General features: G+C 43.8%; 1 protein-coding gene across 3 annotated transcripts in view; it reads right to left on the reverse strand.

Annotated features, from left to right (window-relative positions):
* Positions 1-944: 944 nt before the first annotated feature.
* Positions 945-25415, reverse strand: part of LOC308293329 (uncharacterized protein) — a 69000-nt gene continuing 44529 nt past the window's right edge. For all 3 annotated transcript variants that reach the window (XM_080735791.1, XM_080735790.1, XM_080735792.1), the window contains 15 exons: positions 24910-24990; positions 21274-24075; positions 20132-20256; positions 18009-18107; positions 15413-15470; positions 14619-14756; positions 10851-12146; positions 10553-10627; positions 9552-9703; positions 8188-8322; positions 6886-6943; positions 5487-5558; positions 4839-4916; positions 3883-4020; positions 945-3141 (listed from right to left, as the gene is read on the reverse strand). In XM_080735791.1, the coding sequence (XP_080591917.1) occupies positions 2210-3141; positions 3883-4020; positions 4839-4916; positions 5487-5558; positions 6886-6943; positions 8188-8322; positions 9552-9703; positions 10553-10627; positions 10851-12146; positions 14619-14756; positions 15413-15470; positions 18009-18107; positions 20132-20256; positions 21274-24075; positions 24910-24990 (6239 nt within the window). In that variant the 3' untranslated portion in view covers positions 945-2209. The remainder of the gene's footprint in view (positions 3142-3882; positions 4021-4838; positions 4917-5486; positions 5559-6885; positions 6944-8187; positions 8323-9551; positions 9704-10552; positions 10628-10850; positions 12147-14618; positions 14757-15412; positions 15471-18008; positions 18108-20131; positions 20257-21273; positions 24076-24909; positions 24991-25415) is intronic.

Here is a 25415-nt window from a genome sequence, read left to right on the forward strand (position 1 = left end):
TGTATGGGCATGTGCATCTCTAAATGGCTTTTTGACTACAATAGGTGGACATCTTGCATCGACACCAATTAACACACATCCCCCAGCTCGGATTTCTTGGGACTTTTAGTATGGTGTTCTGAACATCTCGAAGAATTTATATATGCGGAAGAAAAGTAAGGAATTTGATATACATTTTCAAAATTAGCTGTTAAAATCCAGATCCATAATTGTTCTGAATACCAGCATCAAATCATGAAATCTAGGTTTAAAATGTATTGGTTTTCACTGTTTGGATGAGATGTTCCGAGCCTCACCGGCTCTTCATCTGATGAAGAAATCAATACATTTTAAACTTTAGAGCAGGGGTCTTCAACAGAGGGTCCTCAGAGTTACTTCAGGGGGTCCTCCAAATCTTTGTGCGATAGAAAGTTTGTTTCTCCTTTTTTATATCAACCACTTGAACCCTAGTGTCCATACATTCGGAGAACTTTAGCCAAAAATAGCAGATCTACAAGCTCACAAGCGCGAGGCGTTGTGAGCTTGTAGATCGGCTATTTTCGGCAAAGAGCTTTGAGTCGTGAGCTTGTAGATCGTCTATTTTCGGCAAAGAGCTTTGGTGTAGAGGGGAAAAAGAGCAGACTGAAAGAGTGAAAGGTCAAGTTTATGAAGTATTGACGGTTCAAGTGGTTAAATATCTGAAAACACAAATTGACATGAATCCAAAATACACTGACGATTGTGCTGTCAAACAATGAAACTATATGGAATCTACGATAAGGTTGTGGGGGTCCCTGCTTCATCTCTCTCTCAACGAAGGGGTCCTTGGCCTGAAAACGTTGAAGACCCCTGCTTTAGAGCTTGATCCAGTGTGCAAACAGACTATATTGTTTTAGTTTCCAATACCAGCACACACTCATCAACTAGAGTAGGACGACCAAATGAAAACCAGCACACTCATCAACTACAGCAACAGTCACGTGTGGCCTTCCGCTTTTATTAAGAAAAAGGGTATGAAAATACAAAAAATATAGGCCTATATACAATTATATAAAGTAGTAATTCTGAGGTATAAAAAAGGAATCGCAACAACAAAACAGTTTCGAGATTTGTTCACGTTAAACAGAATACGTTCAAATATCCTGTTGTTACCGCCAGACTGTATGTTATTCTCTATTAGTAGAATTATTCCTTATTAAGATAAAACTTTCTGGCTCAGTAACATAAAACAATGCTGGCACGGTAACATAACATGTCCCAGTAACAAAACAAAATATGTACCCATTTAAAAGGAATAAACAATACCCTGCTTTTCAGCTTCCTCATTGCACGGTAACACTTCAGTGATATGAACATGACCACAAATTAGAACACGTTAGTGAAACACAATAACAGGTCGTGGACCCACACATAACAGGCAAGCGGGTCGTCGCTTAAAACAACATGACGTGTCCTCCATTACACAAAGTAAGAGCCATTGCGGAGCCTCCTCTCTTTTGGCTCCTTGAAAAGCAAATTAGAACCTGCCATGCGATCGATTTCCGCGGGTCACGGCCGGAGGACGGAGGTGAGGAAACAGAAATAACGAGTCTGACGTTTATGCATAGTTCTACAGAGGCTGGGTTCAGAGGAACTGGAATAAGTACCAACGTCAGACGAGAGGAGAATAAACGAAACAACAAAAAACGCAACATCAGAGCATACGATTATTAAACCCATTTAGGCCTAGAATTATTTAATGCTTTAGCTCTATTGAAAAATAGCATACGAGCTTGTAGATCTGCTATTTTTGAAAAAGTCGTGAAAATGTGTGCAAATCTTTGAATATATGTATTTTCAAAGCGAACGTTTTTTTAACTCAAATTTTGCAACTAAATATGTTGAATGGGGGTATCATTTTGGGGGTCCTTCACATGAAAAGGTTTGAGAACCACTGACATAGTAGTCTCTCAAGAACAGACCAACTGAGCTCCATTTAAGTGAAAAGGACCTTTTCTTTGACGATGGCTATAGCCAGATTGCTGACATAGAAACAGGTTTTTCAAAAAATCTTAGAATTGGGTCAAAATTCAAATGTTCACGATTTTTCAAAAATAGCAGATCTACAAGCTCGCAGCGCGGCACCCATAGTTAAAAAATAAAATAATGATACACAATAATGTGTACCCGTTCTAAATGGGTTCTAAACAGTGGCAGGTTAACAGTAAGAGATGACGCTTCCCGGGAAGCATTATTGCGGCAGCTGTTGTCTTTGCCTATAGTCTTTGTCTATGTCAGGCCAGGCTTCTGCGTATGGGTTTGCGCCATTATAGGTGCCTCCAGGAATCACATCCTGTCCCATTCCCTGCTGAGGGGAGTGTGGCCTGGGCACAGTCCTCCAGTCCACATCACTGCCGTTTGCATACTGTGAGGAGGACACAGGGTGCTGCTCTGGGGTTCGGGAAATACCGTAGTTTCCGGACGAATATCCATGTGTCGAATAAGAGCACTGGGTGACTTGACGGTAAGAATAAACTGGGGTGCCATAGCCTGTAGCTGGCACGGATTCACCGGGGCTTACCGTTGACACGGCGGGCTGATGTGGGCTAGCGTTAGAGACGGTCTTCTCTAATTGCTTGGAACGCACCAAAGACATCAACAGACCGAACTCGTTCGGGTCGATGGGCGTTATCGGTTTACTCGAGGGCAGTTCTTGGGCTTGTTTGGCACCGGACAGGGTGGCGTTAAGGTCGGGCTGTGACTTAGGTCGGGCCGGTGAAGAACCTTTGAACCACGGTTTGGACGACAGCGCAGTAGTAGGGCCGGCTGAGGCCGGTCTTGTCGGCGCGCGTCCGAGGCTGAAGTTGTAGGACGCTATCGATTTAAGCGAGTTCAGGACCAGCTCTAATTGCGTCTCACGCTTCACTTGTGAAGGCTCACAGTGCGGCACTTGAGAAAGCAGTGTTGCAGGCACTGACGTGGGTTCTACTTTCACTCTGGCCTCTTGGCTGAGGGGAGAGGGACAGTGAACGGCAGTCGACGAGACGTTCGAACAAGGACCTGAGCGGCCGTCACCCATGCCACTGCCATCGGGAGACTTTGAAATTCTTCTCCGTTTGACCGTCTCTCCATCTCCATTCGATGGCGCGTCATCCAAACCATGTTTCACTGCTTTGGTCATTTCTGGAGGGGGGGGGGGGGAGACAGATATATTAGGATACATACTAGACCAGGGGTTTTCAAAGTGGGTGACGGGGCACCCTGGGGTGCCGCGACGGCAGCGAGATCATTTGAAAATATTTGGAATTTATTTGGACACTTGAAAAAAATATTTAGTATCATTTTAAACTAGAAGTACAGAGTTATTTTCAGTCAGTTCTAACCAACATGGCTATTATCTCAACGTTTTCCTCGCAATCACTAAAATATTGTCACTGTCGGGCAGAAACCTCGTATCTCCAAGTTTCAAATGTGTATGTCTTTTGGTAAAGCAAAGCCCTGCTTCATCATACAAGACTGTCGCACAAAACTAGTGAAAACAGCCGATCTACAAGCACACAAGGCCTCGCGATGCGAGGCGTTGTGTGCTTGTAGATCTGCTGTTTTCACTAGTTTAGTACATTTTATAGATGATAAATACAAAACGAACGGTTTTGGATATACAAGGTTTCCACCCGACAACGACGATATGCTATAAATATAAGTTGCTGGGAGTGAAAATTATAATGTAGGGGTGCCTCGGATTAAAAAAATATTTACAAGGGTGCCCCGAGAGTATAATGTAAGTCACAACATGTCAAATGTTCATTCCATACAGCTACAAATGCTATAAATCTAATTAACACATTTCTGCCAAACAAAACAGCTAAAACGTGACAGATCTCTTCTCTCACAATAACCTATTTCACCATTTGTCTCACGCACCTGTTCTGTTTGAGTCGTGAGTGTTCAGGGTCGTAAGAGGCTCCGGGATCGGCTCAGTCTTCACTATGGCCAAATTGATCGGAATCGTCTCAATCAGACGCTTTGTGAAGCGCACGTTGTCTCTGTTGTCTGTCACTTCTGAATTGAAAACAATAAGATTAGGAAGTTCAACAATGGTCATGGCCTTGGACATCTCTGTATCTGTTTGCAGATGTACACAGGGTTCCCACACATCTTTACCAATTCATTTCCAAAACTTTTCCAGAATATTTAACCCGATTTCCAGGACTATATAACAATAATTCAGCTCAATAACGAGTCGCTTACTCTTATGTGCAATGCCCAAAGACAGGTAGTGTATGGCAGTGGTTCTCAACCTTTTCAGGCCGTGACCCCCCAAATAATCATGTTTTAACTGGGGACCCGGCACCCTGACGAGCACTGAGAGTAGAGGAATTTTGTATAACACGGTTTTATTGTGATCTACATGCTCACAGCATGTAGATCTGCTATTGTCACAATTTCTGCCTCTAATATTTGACGGCAACAGTCCGCCATTCCGAAACACCGCTATTCCGAAGCAGGGTTAGGGTTAGGTTTAGGGTTAGGGTTAGGGGTAGGGTTAGGGTTAGTGTTAGGGTAAGGGTTAGGGTTAGGGTTAGGGTTAGGGGTAGGGTTAGAAGTCAACGTTCGGAATAGCGGTGTTTCGGAATGGCGGGGTGTAACCATATTTGACAATTTCGCCAACGTTTAATTTGTCATTTCAGAGGTATCAACAAAATCAATAACCAAAGACAATGCATAGCTATTTTTTTCCAGGACCTTCCAGGACCCTTGATCAATTCCAAAACTTTTCCAGTACTGCAAAGATATTTTTCTAATTTCAAAATATTTCCAGGAATGTCATGACCGTGGGAACCCTGTGTACAGTATATGTTATGTTGGTTCTAGTATACCTTTATCTCTGCTCTTGTCTGCCTCTTTTGTCCTGGATGACTCCTCTGTGTGAGGAGAGTCTTGTGAACGCAGCTGGTCTGTTCAACAGAAGGCAGAACAACAACATAGTCAAGTCGCTTGTGTCATTTCGTTCAAATTTTCGGGGGATTATGAAAACTATATATTTTTGGAAACTTCAGAGTATAACAAATCAGAAAATCGATGATTCCATTTGCAAAATCCCTAGGGGAATCTTTGACAGCTGCTGAAAGTTTGGGTCCCATCCACTTACTATACGCTGTACTATAAAGGAAAAAAATACCCCCCAAAAGAATCTTTAAGTAGCATGTGAGGGGTCAAACTAGGGTTTTTTAATGATTCTGAATCCATTTCAAGCATTTGTTTTGCACAAAAAAAACATTAATTTGGCTAAAAACGGCCCCAACAAAACTATGGTTTAGTGATGAGTGATCACTTTTCACAGTCTTGTGGGGGCCTTTTTTTAACCCAAGGAATGTTTTTCCTGCTAAACAAATGTTTGCAATGGATTCAGAATCATTAAAAAGCCCGAAAAATGTGGACATATTAAAATGGACTAACATGTCCATCTCATTCCAACATTGTTTTAGTGGAACATAAAGCTTGTGTGTAGATGGAGAGGTTCTCACCTGGTGGTTGTTGATCAGCAGGAGGACAGGAGGAGGTCTGTTGTCTCCAGATGTCCTCCAGTATGTGGATGCCTACAGACAACAATCAATCCACTACGTTTACAACAGCACACATTCAAGGACCATAGCTGTGATATCGAGGGCCAAAAGGCAAAACCTAAAAAAAAAAATCATGATTTCGGTGATTTCACTTGAAATGAGGACAAGAGGCTATGCTGCACATGGTCAGTCTGTCTGCAAGATCGTTCTGACCCTCATTTTGTAAAAAGCGTCATGTGAATATAATGTAGAACCACACTTTTGTTCAGTTTCATTAAAGGAGCTATAGTCAACTTTTTCATTGTAGGGCCGACACTTTGTTTACATCCTAGTCTATAGACTAGAATGTAAACAAAGTGTCGGTCTGACAATGGCCAAAATGATTATTTTATCATTATTTTACGCTTTTTGTGGTCATTTTTGAATAGAAACACATATATGAAGCTTATTTTTTTATAAAATATTTTCGATATTTTAGCATCTGTTTTTCAAGAAAAAGTTGACTATAGCTCCTTTAAGTGGCAAAATGTTGAAGCTCAAAACAATCTGCATTGCCTTGTTGATTGCTAAGGCCGCAATTACACATATGCGTGAGACATCTTCTCCGAGGTCCAATTAATTTTCTATGTAAGTCACGTGGTTTCATGTCGTTGCCGTGTCTCTTGCTCAACCGAAGGCTGTCTTTTGGCCAAGAGATTTGCAAGAGACAAATAAACACGTGACCTTCATCGAGAATGAATTGGACCCACCCTCCGCCCCCTCATTCTCAAACGACACGGACACGATAGCTGTCGCAAATGTTTGGATGGTGCGTAATGATTGGTGTCAGGTGGTGAAACTTTTACCACACCAAGAGGGTGAGTTGATAAAAAAATGTTAATACTTGTAACAAACCTGTAGAATGTCTTGATCTCAAAAGGAGCATAATTAAGTGCTGTAAAAAGTGTTATTTAACAAATAAACTGCCTAACTATTTCCAGGTAAAAATCTCCCATCTGCATGTTCTTTATTGGTACTGTACTGCTCTTTTTTTTTCTTTTACTCTTATCTATCTTTTGTCTTACTTCTCTGTAACTTTGTAAATACTGTATACTGCTATGCTACAACTGGACAACTGAATTTCCCCCTTGGGATAATAAAGGTATCTATCTATCTATCTATCTATCTATGTTGTCGACTGCAGATAGGAGGTTTTTACCTAGAAATAGTAGAAATAGAAGTTTTAGGAGGTTTTGGTGTTGAATACACATTTCTCTTTTTCATTTCCCCAACAAAGTGAATGGAGGTTTTGCATTTTGGCCGTCGATATGTAATGACACCATGATGATTCATAGAATAAAAAGGTTAAGAGCTGCCGTACCTTCACTGAATTCAGCCGCTTGGACACGATGGTATGAGTTCTTGTCAATCAGTATAACCTTGACAACAGAAAACATGACAGGCAAACAGGCAAAACATAAATAGCAATACAGTGAAGGCCAGATTCAGGCCATATGAATTTTAAATAAGGACTGCATCACACACATGGAGACATTTTACATACCGTATTTTCTATCTAATCTCAAACATACCGTACTCACAAAAATAATAAAGGTACATCACAAACAATACAATATTAAGAGCAGGGGTTTTCAAAGTGGGTGACGGGGCACCCTGGGGTGACTTGATGCCAGTCCCAAGGGTGCCTCGAGATAATTTGATAATATTTGGAATTTTATTTTGACAAAATATTTAGTATTTTGAGTATTTGGAATTTTAAACTTGAAGTACAAAGTTATTTTCTGTCAGTTCTAACCAAAATGGCTATTATCTCAACGTTTTCCTCGCAACATAATCACTGTCGGGCAGAAACCTCGTATCTCCAAGTTTGGTAAAGCAAGGCCCTGCTTCATCATACAAGACTGTCGCACAAAACTAGTGAAAACTGCCGATCTACAAGCACACAAATCGCGAGGCTTTGTGTGCTTGTAGATCTGCTGTATTCACTAGTTTAGTACATTTTATAGATGTTAAATACTAAAACGAACGGTTTTGGACATACAAGGTTTCCACCCGACGACGATATGCTATAAATATAATGTTCTTGTGAAAATTAAAAATGATAACGTGCCTCGGATTAAAACAATATTTACAGTATGGGGTGCCCCGAGACAAAAAAGTTTGGGAACCCCTGCCTTAAGAGAAAGGTTAACTTCATGGTTTGTCGTACCACAAAACATCAATTATTTATTACATTTAGAGGCCCTCAATTGTGGAGCTCTCTAGATTCATCACTATTCTTGTCAATATTTAAGAAATGTATGAAACAATATCTTATTTCTTTACAGTAAGTCCACATGATTTCATCTACTGATGTGTTATCTTACCAAATGTGTTTTTTGTTTTTGTTTGTCTTTTTCTGTTTTTTGTGGAGTTTGTGTTTTTACTTCATTGCACAGCTGCTCTGACATAACTTGTATATTGTATTTGTTCCTAGTGAACTTGTATTTGTTAAATGAATGAGCTCTTTCATTAAGGAAAGGATTCTAAATAAGCCTTTTGGCTTCATCCTCTCCTTGCGCAGTATTTTGTATCCTCAATATGTATCGTTCCATTTTTTATAATGTGCTAATAAACTAAACTAAACTAAACTTCATGGTGCAGCATGGATTAAAATGGTTACCTGAGCATCCTTTCCTTCAAACTGTTCCCGTATGGATATTTTGTTGATGGTCATCTCAAAGCCTTTCCTCTTCTGCTTCTCGGACACGTCCTCCAGACTCCCGATTCCGTTCATTATATGCGGGAAATTCCTCCACTGAGACAAACATACAGAAGGACATTGTGAATGTTTAAATTTAGGCCTAGGAATTATTGAATGCTTTAACCAGTGAGAAATAGCAGATATACAAGCACGAGTTTGTAGATCTGCTATTTAAAAACGTCGTGAACATGTGTGCCAATCTTTGAATATAGGCTGTGTATTTTTGAAAGCAAACGTTTGGTCCCTGGAACTAGATATTTTGAGATGCGGGTCCGTGGCCAAATAAATATCAGTTTGGGGGTCCTTGACATGAAAAGGTTTGAGAACCACTGACATAGTAGTCTCTCAAGAACAGATTAACTGAGCTCCAGTTGGGTGAAAAGGACCCTTTCTTTGACGATGGCTGGCCAGATTGCTGACATAGAAACATAGGTTTTTCAAGAAACCTTAGAAGGATTCAAAAGACACTTATAGAATCGGGTCAAAATTCAAATTTTCACGTTTTTTCAAAAATAGCAGATCTACAAGCTCGCAGCGCGGCACTCTGTGCCGCGCTGTGAGCTTGTACATCTGCTATTTTTCAATAGTTAAAGCATAACATAATGATACACAATAATGTGTACCCGTTCTAAATGGGTTAAGGCCCTGACTGACAAATAAAAAAGACGTGAGCGCCAGACTGGAGCGTCCACAAAAAGACTTATTTGTTTTTGATGGCCGTAGGCAACACTGGAGGCTAGAGATGTGCCGGTTGATCGGTGAGTGATCGCGATCGGGCCGATAATACCTCTATTGGCTTTGATCGGTATTGGCTTTGCCTCTATCGGCTTTGCCGATCTACAAGCCAGATCAGCTATTTTCACAATATTTATCTGTGGGAACTGAATGTAACCTCAGCTTCAAGTCCTACAAGTTGAATTGGATGCTAAAGCACCTCAGCCTGCATTCCAGCAATCTCCTAATGTTTATATTTAATATACAATGTCAATGTTTTGTAAGAAGAATCATTACATATATAAATGCTGCTACAGTAACACAATTATTAGAACAATTTATGGATTTGACGCTGCAATCGGGATATCTGTATCGGCAAATACTGATTCCAGTAGATCGCCCCATAAAACGCAATCGGAGCATCTCCACTGGAGGCGTCAAGTTAGTGCATCAAAACCTGTTGACGGACATGCTTTTCACACGCACGCACGCATGCACGCCACGCACGCACACACAGGTTAACACACAGTTCTTCAGTTTAGTTAGTAAGTACCGGAGAGGCCACTGACCATATACTTGCGCTGGTGATCGACGCAGATCACGTGTTCACAGATGTGTTTGAGTTGGACCGTCTCTTGGCAGCAGACACACATGTAGAACGGGAAGAGCTTCTCACCCCTAGATATCTCTCCACACTGACACTCCAGTACCGATTCTAGACCTGGGGCACACACACGCACACACACAATAATGATTCATTGATTGATTGATTTTATTAACAATTTGCAAAAAAAGGTATAACACAAAAAGCCCCAAGGGCATATTTCCATTGAGATCCTGTGTATTCAAATAATTGAGACATTTAAAGACAAAGAAATGATATACAAAGCATAATATACTTTATAGTTTTATAGTTTTGAAGAAGGTTAAGGTACACACTTTTGTATGACTGTTGGTATGAGCAGTAGAATGAATTTAACCCCTTGCCAAACATGAATGCTTCTTATATCGACACAACCTTAGGGCCGGCTCAGGGGTAGAGAAAACATCATTAGAACACAGAGGGTTCCCAGTTTGATCCCGGGCTCCCCCAGAGTTAGTGTCGAAGAGTCCTTGAGCAAGACTTTGAACCCCTAGTTGCTCCTGGTGAGCAGGTTGGTGCCTTGCATGGTTTCCTCCACCATCTGTGTATAAATGTGTGTGTGAATGGGTGAATGTAATGCTCAATCTATGTAAAGCGCCATGGATAAAAGCGCAATATAAATGCACCATTTACCTTATTTTAACCTGTGTGTGTGTGTGTGTGTGTGTGTGTGTGTGTGTGTGTGTGTGTGTGTGTGTGTGTGTGTGTGTGTGTACGAGCACATGCGTGCAACTTGATTGACAGGGTAAATTAAAAAAAAAGACTTGACTTTGGCTCATTGGCTTGGGACTCACTTGTGGAATGTCATAATTGATACTTGAGGCTGAAATACTTGGACTATATACTTGAAAATACCCTGCAACCACATCTCAACACAACACAGGATTTGTTTCATTGGTGCATGAGGGCAAACAAACAAACACTCACCTACGACTCTCTTCCTCTCAGCTTCGGACAGCTTCACATCCAGGTAATAAGACACACGGCTGGCAATCCTTTCCCCTTTAAGCGACAGACAAGGGAAAGAGAGACATTAGTTTCTGAAAATCTGTCTCAGACAGCTTCACTTAGCTGATGATAAGCACTCAGGAGGGAGAAATCTTGCTTTCTACCTTCCCTTCCCCCAGACGGCCCCTACCCATTCCCAAGTCGACCAATAGATTCAAACACAGAAAGTAAAACATAAAATAAAATACGTGAACGCAATGACTCGAACCACACATACCTGATGAATTGCTTCGGCACACCGCTTGCACAACGGGCCGCTGGTGTCCACTGCCCGGGTCCGAGAACAGCCGCCTATCTGGACACACCAACGGCTCGTGTTTCTCCTCCAGTTTTATTCTTCTACTCTCCCACCGTTCTGGGTCCCGTGGTTGAACGCCACCGGGGTCTTGAGGTGCCTCCTGACTTGCACCAGAGCACTGAGGAGCCACGGGTCGTGTGTCACAGTCCTGAGTAGCCTCCTGCCATGTAGCAGGTTCCTGAGTAGCCTCCTGCCATGTAGCAGGTTCCTGAGGAGCCTCCGGTCTTTCCGGGGAACCCGGAGGACTTCCTTGCTGCGTGACAGAGTCCTGAGTAGAGTCTGGCTGGGTCCTGGTGTCCTGAGGGATCCTCAACTGTGTTTGGCCACCCGGAGGAACCCCGGTGTCCAGAAGAGCTACCGAATGTGTCCTGGGGTCCTGAAGAGCTACCGAATGTGTCCTGGGGTCCTGAGGATCCACTGGTTTTGTTGTGGCATTACCAGGGGCCGCTGGCTGTGTCCTGACTTCCTGAAGATCCACTAGCTGTGTTCTGAAGTCCTGAGGGGCCGCTGGCTTTGCCCCAGTGCCATGCAAGCTAGAGTCCCAAGGAGACCCAGGCGGTGTCCTGGCGTCCGGATGAGCTACTGGATGTGTGCTGGCATTCCCAGGGGCCACTGGCCGTTTCCTGGCTTCCTGAACATCCACTGGCGTTGTCCTGGCTTCCGGAACATCCCCTGGCTGATTCCTGGATTCCAGAAGATCCCCTGGCTGATTCCTGGCTTCCAGAAGATCCCCTGGCTGAGTCCTGTCTTCCGGAAGATCCCCTGGCTGAGTCATGGCTTCCGGAAGATCCCCTGGCTGAGTCCTGGGGTGCTGAGGATCCACTGGCTTTGTTCTGGTGTCCCAAGGGGCCACTGGCAGCAACCTAGAGTCCCAAGGAGCCCCTGGCGGCATCCTGGCATCCGGAGGATCCACTGGCTGTATTCTGGCTTCCAGAGGGGCCACTGGCTGTGGCCTCGAGTCCAGACGAGGGGCCAAGGGTTGTTTCATGGCGTTCGGAGGAACTACCGGATGTGTTCTGGCATTCCCAGGGGCCACTGCTGGCTGTGTCCCCGGATACCGGCGGGCCCCTGGCTGTGTCCTGGGGTCCCGAGAAGCCACTGGCTGTGTCCTCATGTTGTCGGAACTGGCTGGGCGGGTGTCTGGGGGTAAGGTTTGCTTTTGTGAGGATTGTGAGCCAGTGGCCAAACAATGTCGGCTTTGATTCGTTTCATTACCTATGGATAGAGGGATGGGACGGTGGATCAGTGCAAATAAACAATGGTCGGAAACGGTCGGATGGAGATTAGAAACGATGAAAAGATGATAGTATGGGCTGACAACTAAAAAACTAACTTCTTATAAGCTTTGCATCCATTGGCCTATTCCTTAACTCATCTGCTGCCATTTAACAATACCTTCGTACTCTAATTATGCCAAACTGTCTCCATAGACTTCCATGTAATTCATAGTGCACGGATCATGCACACCCATGCCTAGATAATGCACCACGTGTGTCCACATTGCTCACAGCTTTCAAACAAAAAAATCCGAATGGAAATCCGTTTAGGCATTCATGAGATAGCAGCCATTATGTTTTCCTAAAATGTAAACAAAGATGGCTGCCATGTTTGAAAGATGGGGTTGCTATGGGGGTTAAACATGCAATTTCGCGATCGCTATCATGCCTACTAAATGTTTTGGGGTCAAAAAAAATTTTTTGAAAAAATTTTTTTTTGATTTTTTTTTTTTTTTTTTTCAAAATTTCTCGGGTTCCTCGGGCGTGGCAGGGTGGTACATCGCGAAATTCTCGGGTTCCTCGTTTTTGGCAGCAAATGAGTTAAAAAACCGTAAAGCCACAAACCTTAAGTGGTCGTGTTGCAATGGCATGCACCGATTCACTCATGAACCCCTAGTCCATGGGTATTCAACTGGCGGCCCGCGGGCCAAATGCGGCCCGCGGGGACCTTCCTTGTGGCCCCTGGAGCAATTTTGAAAAGAAAAAAAAAAAAAAAAAAAAAAAAAGATTTCAAAAAAAAAAAAAAAAAGAAAAAAAAAATACAAAATCGTTTTTTTGTGGAGACTAATGAACGTTATAGGTATGGTTTGCGCGATATGAAACGTGAGCTTCATCTTACCATAATCACAGTAATCCCTAATCATATTCCATCATAGTCAAGTGAAGAGACTCCAGTCAGAGCACTGCAGCAGAGTGGAGTGTGTGTGTGTGTGTGTGTCTGACCACCTGATCCTCGTTGAGCATCGTTAAAGCATCAAAGAAGGCAATTGTGTGTGCACTGCAATAAGGTCGACATCTACTCTAAGATAGCATCAAAGCCAGGTTGGCCATCACTAGTGTGATGTAGTTAGCACTAGGTTTTAAACAAGAAAGCATGTGTACAGTTGTCAACTTGTTGAACAGAAATTAAGCACATTGACATGAAAAGTAGATGAAAATGTGGTTGTTTGTGAAAATGTAGTAGTGAAAATGTGGTCGTGCCCGTTGTCTCAAGTGTTCATTAGATTAATAGCTTGGGGGGGGGGGGGGGGGGGTACGTTAGTGCGGCCCCCGGCCCCTTGGTTTTCTGTCAACGTGGCCCCCTGGACAATTTTGTTGAATACCCCTGCCCTAGTCCCTACTGCACCCTATTGGCTTACCAGCACCCAACCTCTGTTTCACTAGGAAAGGCTTTTCGATGTGGTTGGGTAACGCCATTTCAGCTCACAGTAATATGATTGGTCTGTAATACGTGTACAGAGTTCTATAATGGGTAACAATTCTTCCATCGCATCTTACATTCCTGATTTTGTTGTTTTCCGTGGGGATGATTTATTTGTATTCTTTTGGACAAGTGGAAACGTATTTGACTTAAGGTCAATTCTGGGCCCTGCTTACACCCATTAGGGCCACGGGCCCTCCAGTGGTTTGCCTGCATACAAAGTTGTTAGTGGTTCTCAACCTCTTCAGGCCGCGACCCCCAAAATAATCATATTTTAACTGGGGACCCCCCCCCACCCTACGAGCACTAAGAGTTGAGGCATTACATTTTGTATAAAATGGTTCTATTGTGAAAATAGCAGATCTACATGCTCACAACGCCACATGTAGATCAGCCATTTTCTTCTAATATTTGTCAATTTGGCCAATGTTTAATTTGTAATTTTAGAGATACTAAAAAGTCCTTAAATTGTCACTTTAGAAATGTGCATAATGGGGTTTTCAGAGTGGGTGACAGGGCACCCTGGGGTGCTGTGACAGCAGTCCAGGGGTGCCGCAAGATAATTTGATAATATTTGGAATTTATTTGGACACTTAAAATTATATTTATAATCATTTTAAACTTGAAGTACAAAGTTATTTTCAGTCAGTTCTATCCAAAAGGGCTATAATCTCAACGTTTTCCTCGCAAAATAATTGCTAAAATATGCTATAAATTTAAGTTGCTGGGAGTGAAAATGATGAATATAATGTAGGGGTGCCTCGGATGAAAAGAATATTTATGGAGGTGCCCTCAGCCAAAAAAGTTTGGGAACCAGTGGCATAATATAATATCACACACTAAGTTAATCATCTTGGGACCCCCAAAATAATTTGGGGACCCCCCTGGGGGTCCCAAACCACAGGTTGAGAACCACTGGTCTAGGGCTGTTCAAGGCTGCATTGAGCTGATGTTTTTTTATAAAACAGTGAGGATGGCTGGTGCATTTACCATCAGGGTGATGTGAAGGTTGATGTAAACCAGTTGACATGTCCTGGTGTTTCAGGCTCTCTGGCTGAGGATTAGCTGCAGAAGGTGAATCCTGGGACCCTCTCTGCTGTCTCAGGATGGCTTCAAGCAACGCCAGGGCTAAAGGAGAAAGACCACAATGACTTCCACATTAAAGAAAATAACTACAGCAACGTGTTAAACACAGTTGTAGAGCAAGGTTATTATACAGGTAGTTAACAATATCTAAGTCTAAAAGGAAAACAGAAGAGAATACTTTGCTCTTAAATGGTTGACTTATAGTGTGCTGTGCATGGAGTTGTATATAGCTAAGCCTGAATGCACAAATCAAATGTAATATTCACACATATTATGTATTAATAAAATGTTTTATTTTTGATATTTTTTTTAAAATATTTGACTGAATTATAATTTCTGTGAATGCCAAATAATATCCGTTTCCACATTATTACAGTTTCCCTGCCTTTAAAGGAGTAGTTCACCCCCAAAATTTTTCGAGTAAATTTACCCCCATTGATTCTGGATGGGGACCCGTTTCAAAACCCCATCCGGAACGAATGGGGTTACATTTATTGTTATCACATTTTTGTCTTGGGAATGTGACAAAAAACTAAAAATATTATTGAACTCTAGTCTCCATGGCGTCACTATTCAATAGAAAAAAAAAGTCATTTTGGGGGTGAACTACTCCTTTAAGATTTGTATACAATGTTCTTCCTCTCAACACACTGACCTCTTAGGCAGACAAGTACAAAGCAAAGCACACAGGGTTTTACCTTTGGGTAATCTTGCAGTAGACAGCTCTTCGTATTCTCCATAACCCACTTCCACAGTCTGTGCACAGATAAAGAGAAACTCACGTTTCTGGACATCAACACGCACTTCCCTTTCACATCGACCCAAAACATATATTAATTTGTCTAGGCCAGTGGTTCTCAACCTGTGGGTCGGGACCCCCAGGGGGGTCCCCAAATTAGTTTGGGGGGGTCCCCAGATGATCAACTTAATGTGAAACATTGTTTTCTCACTCAAAAGTGAACAAATCAACATGAAGTTTAAGTGAATAGAGGTTATCTGCACATGTCTAAAGTGGCAATTTAAGGACTTTTTAATACCTCTAAAATGACAAATTACACATTGGTCAAATTGTCAAATATTAGAGGCTGAAATTGTGAAAATAGACGATCTACATGCTCACAACGCCTCGCTTTGCGAGGCGTTGTGAGCATGTAGATCGGCTATTTTCACAATAGAACCGTGTTATACAAAATGTAATTCCTCAACTCTTATAGCTCGTCAGGGTGGTGGGGTCCCCTGTTAAAATATTATTATTTTGGGGGTCGCGGCCTGAAAAGGTTGAGAACCACTGGTCTAGGCCACTGTGCGACATTGTTGTGCAAGCAGTTTACTCTGGCCCACAATTCAGTTATATGTTGGCAAGCAAAACCTCTTCATGTGTAGATTTAAGTAACAATAAAAATAGGAGCTAATCGGAAAGGAATCAAGTGGAAAGAAGTACAGCGCCAACGCAACGCGGTGTAATTATCAGCTGGGTGCACAATGCACACACAGTATCTGCAAACACGCATGACGTTAATTATAATATTATTATGGCCAATAAAAGTATTCTTTGGCCGGTAAAATATAATCCTGCCGGCCAAGGTGGCCGGACCCAACGTTTCCAGGCGGATACCTAGCTCTGGTCCATAGCGTTAGTGGAGTTCTCCCTAACGCTATGTTCCTCTTCCTCCGTATTCCTTGGCAAAACCGGAACACCCCGCCGTCTGGTCCAAAAATAACAAAAACTGTTTCGCCCCTCATCAAACCAAAGGTATCAGTGGACAGTTGAAAGCTTACTCTACTTAGTGGACGAGGTCTGACCCCCCCACCACACGATTAAAATACATTTCTAGGGCAAAATGAAAAATATTCCACCGGATGGAGACGCTCTTCCAGGTTTTTACGAAACAGCGCTTCCAACGTCGCAGAGTTGAATAACACCCAGTGAGACTAATGCTCATTGTAATTCGGTCCTCTGACCTGCGCGGCAGTAGTGAGTTGGCACCTTGATGGCGACGACAAATAGTGAAAAACGAGAAGAAATGGAGTCTCCATCCGGTAGAATATTTTTCATTTTGCCCATAAAATGTATTTTAATCGTGTGGTGGGGGGCTCAGCCCGTGTCCACTAAGTAGAGTAAGCTATCAACTGTCCACTGATACCTTTGGTTTGATGAGGGGCGAAACAGTTTTTGTTATTTTCGGACCAGACGGCGGGGTTTTCCGGTTTTGCCAAGGAATACGGAGGTAGAGGAACATAGCGTTAGGGAGAACTCCACTAACGCTATGGACCAGAGCTAGCGGATACCCTGCCCCAGAGGTCCTTCAGCATGTTCCAGATTAGTTCCAAATTAGTAGTTTAATTTAACTGAATTCACTTTCAGTTATCAAAATGAAAATTGTGTATGAGTGACTATGGGGCGGAGTAGCTGAATGGTTAGGGAGCCCGCCTGGGGAACCAGAGCCCCTGGTTGGCCCGGGTTCAATTCCAGGCGAGGGTAGCAATGTGGATGTGTGTCCCTGAGCAAGACTCTTAACCCCTAATTGCTCTGAAAATACTGAAATTCCCTCGCAGGATTATTATTATTATTACTACTATTCTAAAAATCCAGAATGTTTCAGTATCCACCTGTTTCCGCGAGAATTTTACTGTAGCATTATTTGCGGGACACTTCCGGATAACAGCAGACATACAAGCTCACGTCGCGTCGCAGATGCAACCGTTGTGAGCTTGTAATAATAATAATAATAATAATAATAGCTGGAATTTATATAGCGCTTTTCTGAGTACTCAAAGTCGCTTTACAATATGGTGTAAATGTGTGTGTGTGGCAGGTAAAAACAACAACTTTATTAGAAAAAGAAAAACTAAAAGCAACAATAGAACAATAAAAACGAGTAGGTCCAAGATCAGCTGGGGTAGGCAGTGGTAAATAGGTGTGTTTTCAGGGCGGTTTTAAAGGTGGGGATGGAGGGGGCATCTCTGGTATGTTTGGGGAGTTCGTTCCAGAGGGTGGGGGCGGCCACAGAGAAGGCCCTGTCACCCCAGGTTCGGCGCGTAGGCTTGGGGACCTGGAGGAGGCCCGCCTCACTGGACCCGAGTGAGCGAGTCGGGACATATGGCTCGAGGAGGTCAGTGAGGTAAGGGGGGGCCAGGTTGTGTTGGGTTGTGTTGGGGGCCAGGTTGAGCTTGTAGATCACTCTCGGCTGCGGCGCCGGAAGCTGCCTGCACATTCTGCGCAATGCACGATGGGATGTTGGAAAAGTTGTGGATAACACGTTTTAAAGTGGGAAACCTCCTGCTGTGAGTTACCTGCGGTACGTGGCCCGTTTCTCTCTTGGCCAAGTCGCTGACAATCTTCTGGAACTCCGTGTCCGATAGGTCAGACGGCAACTCGGGGTACTTGATCCTCTAAATGTGTCATACAGAACATACAGTTAACCCATTTAGGCCTGGAATTATCGAATGCTTTAACTATTGAAAAAATAGCAGATATACAAGCTCACAGCACGGCAATGAGTGCCGCGCTGCGAGCTTGTAGATCTGCTATTTTTTGAAAAATCATGAAGATTTGTGAAGATCTTTGAATATATATATACTAGCCCTTACCCGTTCAAAGATATGAGCTCTGAAATGATGTGCAGTGTGTGGGTTATGGGATGTGCACTGTGCACACAGTATATGAGGGATGGAAAGTAACTTTAACTGGTGCTTGCATGATAATATGTAGGAGCATCAATGTAAGAAATACCCGTTTCGTTTAATGGCTATAGAGATACTGTGTACCGATCTGCATGGTTTTTGGACAACATCTGTAACAGGGCCAGACATGTTGCCTCATGCTAGATGCAGAATAGATATGCCTCATGCTAGATGCAGAATAGATATAGATACACCATTAAAATACCATAAAAACAGCATATGATTTGTGAAAGTGACAAACGGGCTTCACAGTTATGTCATGTGTGTTCATATGCTAATGGTGATGCGATTTCAGATCAATTGCTCCAGCCACTGAGGAGAAACGCTGTGACAGACAGACACTCACTCAGACAGACACTCACTCACTCAGACAGACAGACATTCGGAAAATTATATGTTTGATATTTAAAGGGAACATTTGTAACTCAAATATTTGCTTCTGGGGAGTCCCTGATCCAATATTTTGAGATGGAGGTCCATGGCCAAATACATATAATTTTAGGGGTCCTTCACATGAAAAGGTTTGAGGACCGCCGACATAGAAACACATCTTTTTCAAAAAACCTTAGAAGGATTCAGAAGACACTTTTAGAATCGGGTCAAACTATTCAAAGAATTGCACATATTTTCAAGATTTTTTTCAAAAATAGCAGATCTACAAGCTCGCAGCGCGGCACTCGGCACCTCTAAACGGGTCGTTCAGAACATACAGTTAACATGTAGATTGTAGAACACCGCTAAACCATTATTTTATGCTTTACCTACTAGCTCACAGCGCGGCTCACTGTGAGCTTGGAGATCTGCTATTTTAGAGAAATTATGACAATTTGTGCAAGTCTTTGCACAGTCTTTTCAATATATCGTCTCGATTCTATAAATGTCTACTAAACATTCTAAGGGTTTTTTTTTTTTTTTTTAAGCATGTTTCTATGTCAGTGGTTCTCGAACATTTTCATATTAAGGACCCCTGGAATTATATGTATTTGACCGCGGACCCCCATCTCAAAATATGTTGTTCCAGGGACCCCCAGAAGTAAAGATTTGAGTAAAAAAAAAACGCTTTAAAAGAATATAGCGTATATATTCAAAGATTTGCACACAATTTCAAATGTTTCCAAAACGAGCAGATGCCGCTCTGTGAGCTTGTATATCTGCTATTTCTCAGTAGCTAAAGCTTTGAATAATTTCGGGTCTTTTAACATGTAACGCAGGGTTCCCCGATAGGCGGCCCGCGGGCCATTTGCGGCCCGCGGGGGGCTACTGTCAGGCCCCCACCAACCCCAGTAATAATGGTGGTATAAGAGCAGCAACAACACTAGTATATTGTCGTTGTCAGGTGGAAACCTCGTATCTCCAAATGTGTACGTTCTTTCGCAAAGTAAAGCCCTGCTTCATCATTCAAGGCCGTCTCACAAATGCAGTGAAAACAGCAGATCTACAAGCACACAACGCCTCGCGGTGCGAGGCGTTGTGCTTGTAGATCGGCTGTTTTCACTAGTTTAAATCATTTTACAACATGGACATACAAGGTTTTCACCCGACAACGACGATATCTGAACTGACGCTGGTAGTAGCGGGAACGCCACCGTCGCCCCCTGCAATGCTGTAGTGGCCCTCGGCTTGGTACCCTAGACATGATTCGGCCCTTGTGGAAAACTAATTGGGGAACCTTGATGTAACGTGTTGGTAGAAAACCAACACGTTTCCTAAAACACTATAACAGCATCACTCACCAGGTAGTTCAACTCGTGCGTGGGATCGGTCCGGTGTTGTCTGTAGCCAAGCGGCCTGGTCTTGCACAGCGTGCAGAACAACGTAGAGCGAAACCAATGTGTGACCGAGACCATGAACTTCACACCTGGAGGGGAGATCACAATCACAAGCCAGTGCACAGAGGGCTCTGATTAAAGGAACGGTAAGGCAAGTGGCAACAACATTACCAGCTTTAATAACGTAGGCCTGAAGTCTCTCTCTCTCTCTCTCTATCCTGGGTGCAAAGACTATTGGAATTATATATGGAATCACACAAGCTTTCAAAAAGAAAAATTAAAAAGAGATGCCCCCCTGCTATGCAAATAATTACCCATTTTCTTTTTTAAATACATAAAAAAAAACATTAAAAATTTACTTATTTGCCTAAAACTGCCAAAGCAAAACATTGCATTTTATTTTAATTTATGTTTAGCTACACAGTTACTTCATTCTCTAATGTTTACCCTGTACTATTATTTCTAATTTGTGTGATAATTTGGTTGAATATTTGGAGTTGTCTCTCTTTCTTGTCTAGCTTTGTTGCTGCTACATGTTACAGTTCGTGTTGCATTTAATTTTCCCACACATTTTCACCAATTCATTTCCAAAACTTTTCCACAATATTTAACCCAATTTCCAGGACTATATAACAATAATTCAGCTCAATAACAAGTTGCTTACTCCTATGCGCAATGCCCAAAGACAGGTAGTGTATGCCAGTGGTTCTCAACTGCACCCGGCACCCTGACGAGCACTAAGAGTTGAGGAATTTTGTATAACACGTTTCTATTGTGAAAATAGCAGATCTACATGCTCACAACGCCTCGCAACACGAGGCGTTGTGAGCATGTAGATCGGCTATTTTCACAATTTCTGCCTCTAATATTTGACAATCTGGTCAATGGTTATGGTTTCAGAGGTATTAACAAAATCAATAACCAAAGATCATGCATAGCTATTTTGTCCAGGTTCTTCCAGTACCTTTGATCAATTCCAAAACTTTTCCAGTACTGGAAAAATATTTTTCTAATATCAAAATATTTCCAGCAATTTCATGACCGTGGGAACCCTGTATATATAACACTGCACACCTGCAACATAGTAAAAAGAAAGATCTACTAACCGACTGCAGGTCTATTTGTTGTGGATTCGGATCGCCTGGCGGACTCTGACGTTCCTACAGGGCTGCTCCTACAGGTAGATGCAGGATGGGTTTTGGTGACAGTCACAGATAATTCTGTAACGTGTTTGTTGGTTGCGGTTTTCGAAATGGTTTCGGACGTTTCGGAGGCGACTTCGACCGTGGGGGCATCTGCAGTACCGCAGGCCTCTGGTTCTGTGTCCGTCGGGCTGAAGGTGGTGGCGGCAGCTTCACCCAAAGGACTCATAGGACCAGAATCAGCTTCAGCTGCCAAGTCCAGACTTTTCCAGAGGGTTTTCATCGATTCTGAGAAGGTCGGAGTTGCATTTGGTGTAGGGGCGGTCGTCGACGCGGCGGTCGCCGATGCGGTGGGTTTGGAGATGTTCGCGGTGGATTCGAACACGGGTGGAGTCGAAACGGGAATGTGATTGGGCGCAGTGGGTTTGTAGGTGGCTGTGGCGGGTTTGAACAAGGGTGGAGTTGAAATGAGGAGGTGTGCAGCGGGTTTGGACATGGGTGGAGTTGAAATGGGGTGGTGTGCAGCGGGTTTGGGGATGGCTGTGGCGGATGTGAACACTGGTGGAGTTGAAATGGGGAGGTGTGCAGTGGGTTTGGACATGGGTGGAGTTGAAATGGGGTGGTGTAGAGCGGGTTTGGGGATGGCTGTGGCGGATGTGAACACTGGTGGAGTTGAAATGGGGAGGTGTGGAGTGGGTGTAGTCGGTTCGGAGATGTTCGCGGTGGATTCGAACGTGGGCGTAGTTGAAATGGGAATGTGACTGTGCGCGATAGGTTTGTAGGTGGCCGTGGAGGATTTGAACATGGGTGGAGTTGAAATGGGGAGGTGTGTAGTAGGTTTGGAGGCGGATGTTGTGGAATTGAACATGGGTGGCGTTGAAATGGGGATAGGTGTAGGTTTGGAGATGGTGGTGGTGGTGGATTTGAATATGGGTGGAGTTGAAATGGGAATGTCATTGTGTGAAATAGGTTTGTAGGTGGATGTGGTGGAATTGTATATGTGTGGAGTTGAAATGGGAATGTCATTGTGCGCAATAGGTTTGTAGGTGGCTGTGGAGGATTTCAACATGGGTGGAGTTGAAATGGAGAGGTAGGGAGTAGGTTTGGACACGGGTGGAGTTGACATGGGGATGTATGTAGTAGGTTTGGAGATGGGTGGAGCTGAAATGGGAATGTATGTAGTAGGTTTGGACACGGGTGGAGTTGAAATGGGGATGTATGTAGTAGGTTTGGAGACGGGTGGAGTTGAAATGGGGATGTGTGTAGTAGGTTTGGAGATGGGTGGAGCTGAAATGGGGAGGTGTGTAGTAGGTTTGGAGATGGGTGGAGTTAAAATGGGGATGTGTGTGGTAGGTTTGGAGATGGGTGGAGTTAAAATGGGGATGTGTGTGGTAGGTTTGGAGATGGGTGGAGTTAAAATGGGGATGTGTGTGGGTGGAGTTAAAATGGGGATGTGTGTAGTAGGTTTGGAGATGGGTGGAGTTAAAATGGGGATGTGTGTGGTAGGTTTGGAGATGGGTGGAGTTACAATGGGGATGTATGTAGTAGGTTTGGAGATGGGTGGAGCTGAAATGGGGAGGTGTGTAGTAGGTTTGGAGATGGTCGTCGTGGTGGATTTCAACACGGGTGACGTTGTAATGGGCCGGATGTGTGCAATAGGTCTGGAGTTGGCTGTGGTGGATTTAAACATGGGCAGCACAAGCATTGACCTGGGGATGTGTGCAATACGTTTGGAGTTGGATTTGAACCTGGGTGGAGTTGCACAGGCGATGGTTTTATCACCGGATGGAGCTACAGTTTTGGATGTGGTTGCAGTAGTTTTGGAACTGATGGCAAGTTCTGGGTTGGTCGCAGGTTCTGAGTTGGTTGCAAGCACATCGGATGTTGTCGTACTTTCACCATCTGAGTGTGATGTGTCTGTTTGGGCTTCATCTTCAGTTGGGCAGCTGGACATGACATACATTTTAAGAGAAGGATCTGTGGTTTTGTTTGTGCGGTCTGCTTTCAAAAGGGATTTGGCAGTAGCTTTCACAGATTGTCTGCGTCTCATTTTACCCCCCGCCTCTGGCCTGGAGTGTTCACTCCTCTGCCTTTTTCTGGCCGTTCTGCTCTTCGTTTCGGCATCAAGATCTCTCCTGACCCTTGGCGTGGCGTCCTTGCTAGTCGCACCCCTTTTTATTCCGGCCTCTTCTTCCATGTCACCCTTGCAGCTTTCTTTGCCTTTTTCGGTCCTTTGTTCCTCTGTACTTAGTTTCAGAGTCTCTCTGTCCACGTCTGTGTTTGTCTCCTCTGCCACATCACTCAAAGCCCCCGCTGTTTGGTCAATACCGCTTATGTCTCCTGCTTCGTCTCGTTCCTCTTTGGACCTCTTTCGGGGCCTTTTTCGGGACCGCTTTCGGGTCTTGTCACAGGCCGATTGCTGTCTTTTTGCCCTCCTCTGTGTTTGTCCTGATGTATTCGCTGCCGCTCTGCCTTTTCCCGGATGTCCAGCCCTCAGTTTCTGAGCTGAGGACTCTCCCAACACCGATGCCCCTATCCGTTTCGGCCTCTTCTCCCGCAACGGCCGCTTCTTCGCCTTTTGCTTCCCGCTACTTTGTTTCGAAGTCTCCATGTCCACACTGGTGTCTGTATCCGAGGTGTTCTGAGCGGGACACTTCCCGTCGTGAATATGGACACAGGAATCGTTCTCGGGCACTGCTTGCTTCTTCACTGCAATGGGCTGTGTGGTGTGATCATTCACAGCGTTGGCTTCGCTCTCTGGAGTCTCTGTAGGGATGATAAAAAAAAAATAAAGGCACAATAAAAGCAGGGTTAATCAGATTAGCTTCAAGTCATCAGGCGTCCAAAGCCAGGGATGAACTCTATGTTTTTGCCCTTCTGTCAGTCTGAACAGAGCTAATCTGAATTGCTTCCCATGAGTGCCTCGCATGGTTTCCTTTGGCTTCAGTGTGTGAATGTGTGTGTGATTGGGTGAATGTAATGCACATTGTAAAGCACCTTGGATAAAGCCACTACAATATATAAATGCACTATTTACCATTTATTCTATATATATATATATATATATATATATATATATTCCTTTTTTTCTAGTTTTTTTTATCCCACAATTTTGTAACCCATTTTCACCCAGTGCTCTCCCTCTGCCGCGCCTGGGGAGACAACGGACTGACCTCATGCTTCCTTCTATTCAAGTTGCTTCTTTTCACCTGACAGTGGGGATTTCCCTGGTATGGACGTAGCGCGTGGAAGGAACACGTTATTCCAACCAGTTCCTTTCCCCTCCATCAGGCGCCCCGGCTGGCCAGGGGGAGGCATTATTGAGACCAGGATTACTGCATGTTTTTTGTGAGGGTATCTACCCTAGGAGACACGGGGAGAACATGCAAACTCCACACAGAAAGGTCCCGTCGCCAACCCCACCTAGGGTGTGGGCGCTGATGACGCGGAGGAAGGAACACGCCCCCCAGCGCCCACAGCGTCCCCCAGGCGGGAATCAAACCCAGGACCTTCTAGCTGTGAGGCGAAGCGCTAACCACTGCGCCACCGTGCCCCCTCATTTTTTCTATTTACCAGACGAGAACATTTGACATGCCTTACCCAGTTTCTCTCCTGTCTGTAAAACAGGAATAAGCTGACGCCGTGCCTCTCTCTTCTTTATCCCTTTCAGCGTCTTCACAGCTGGAACACATACAGTACGTAGCTAAGATACCAACGTCCACCAGAAATGATATACAGTACTGTATACAGGGTTCCCACACATTTTTACCAATTGATTTCCAAAACTTTTCCAAAACTTTTCCAGAATATTTAACCCGATTACCAGGACTATATAACAATAATTCAGCTCAATAACAGGTCGCTTACTCCTATGCGCAATGCCCAAAGACAGGTAGTGTATGCCAGTGGTTCTCAACCTTTTCAGGCCGTGACCCCCGAAATAATCATGTTTTAACTGGGGACCCCGGCACCCTGACGAGCACTAAGAGTTGAGGAATTTTGTATGGTTGGTTCTATTGTGAAAATAGCAGATCTACATGCTCACAACGGGCATATAGAGCTATTTTCACAATTTCTGCCTCTAATATTTGACAATTTGTCCCATG

Source organism: Nannobrachium achirus, assembly GCF_963921795.1.
Source record: "Nannobrachium achirus genome assembly, chromosome: 10".
Classification (NCBI taxonomy): Eukaryota; Metazoa; Chordata; class Actinopteri; order Myctophiformes; family Myctophidae; genus Nannobrachium; species Nannobrachium achirus.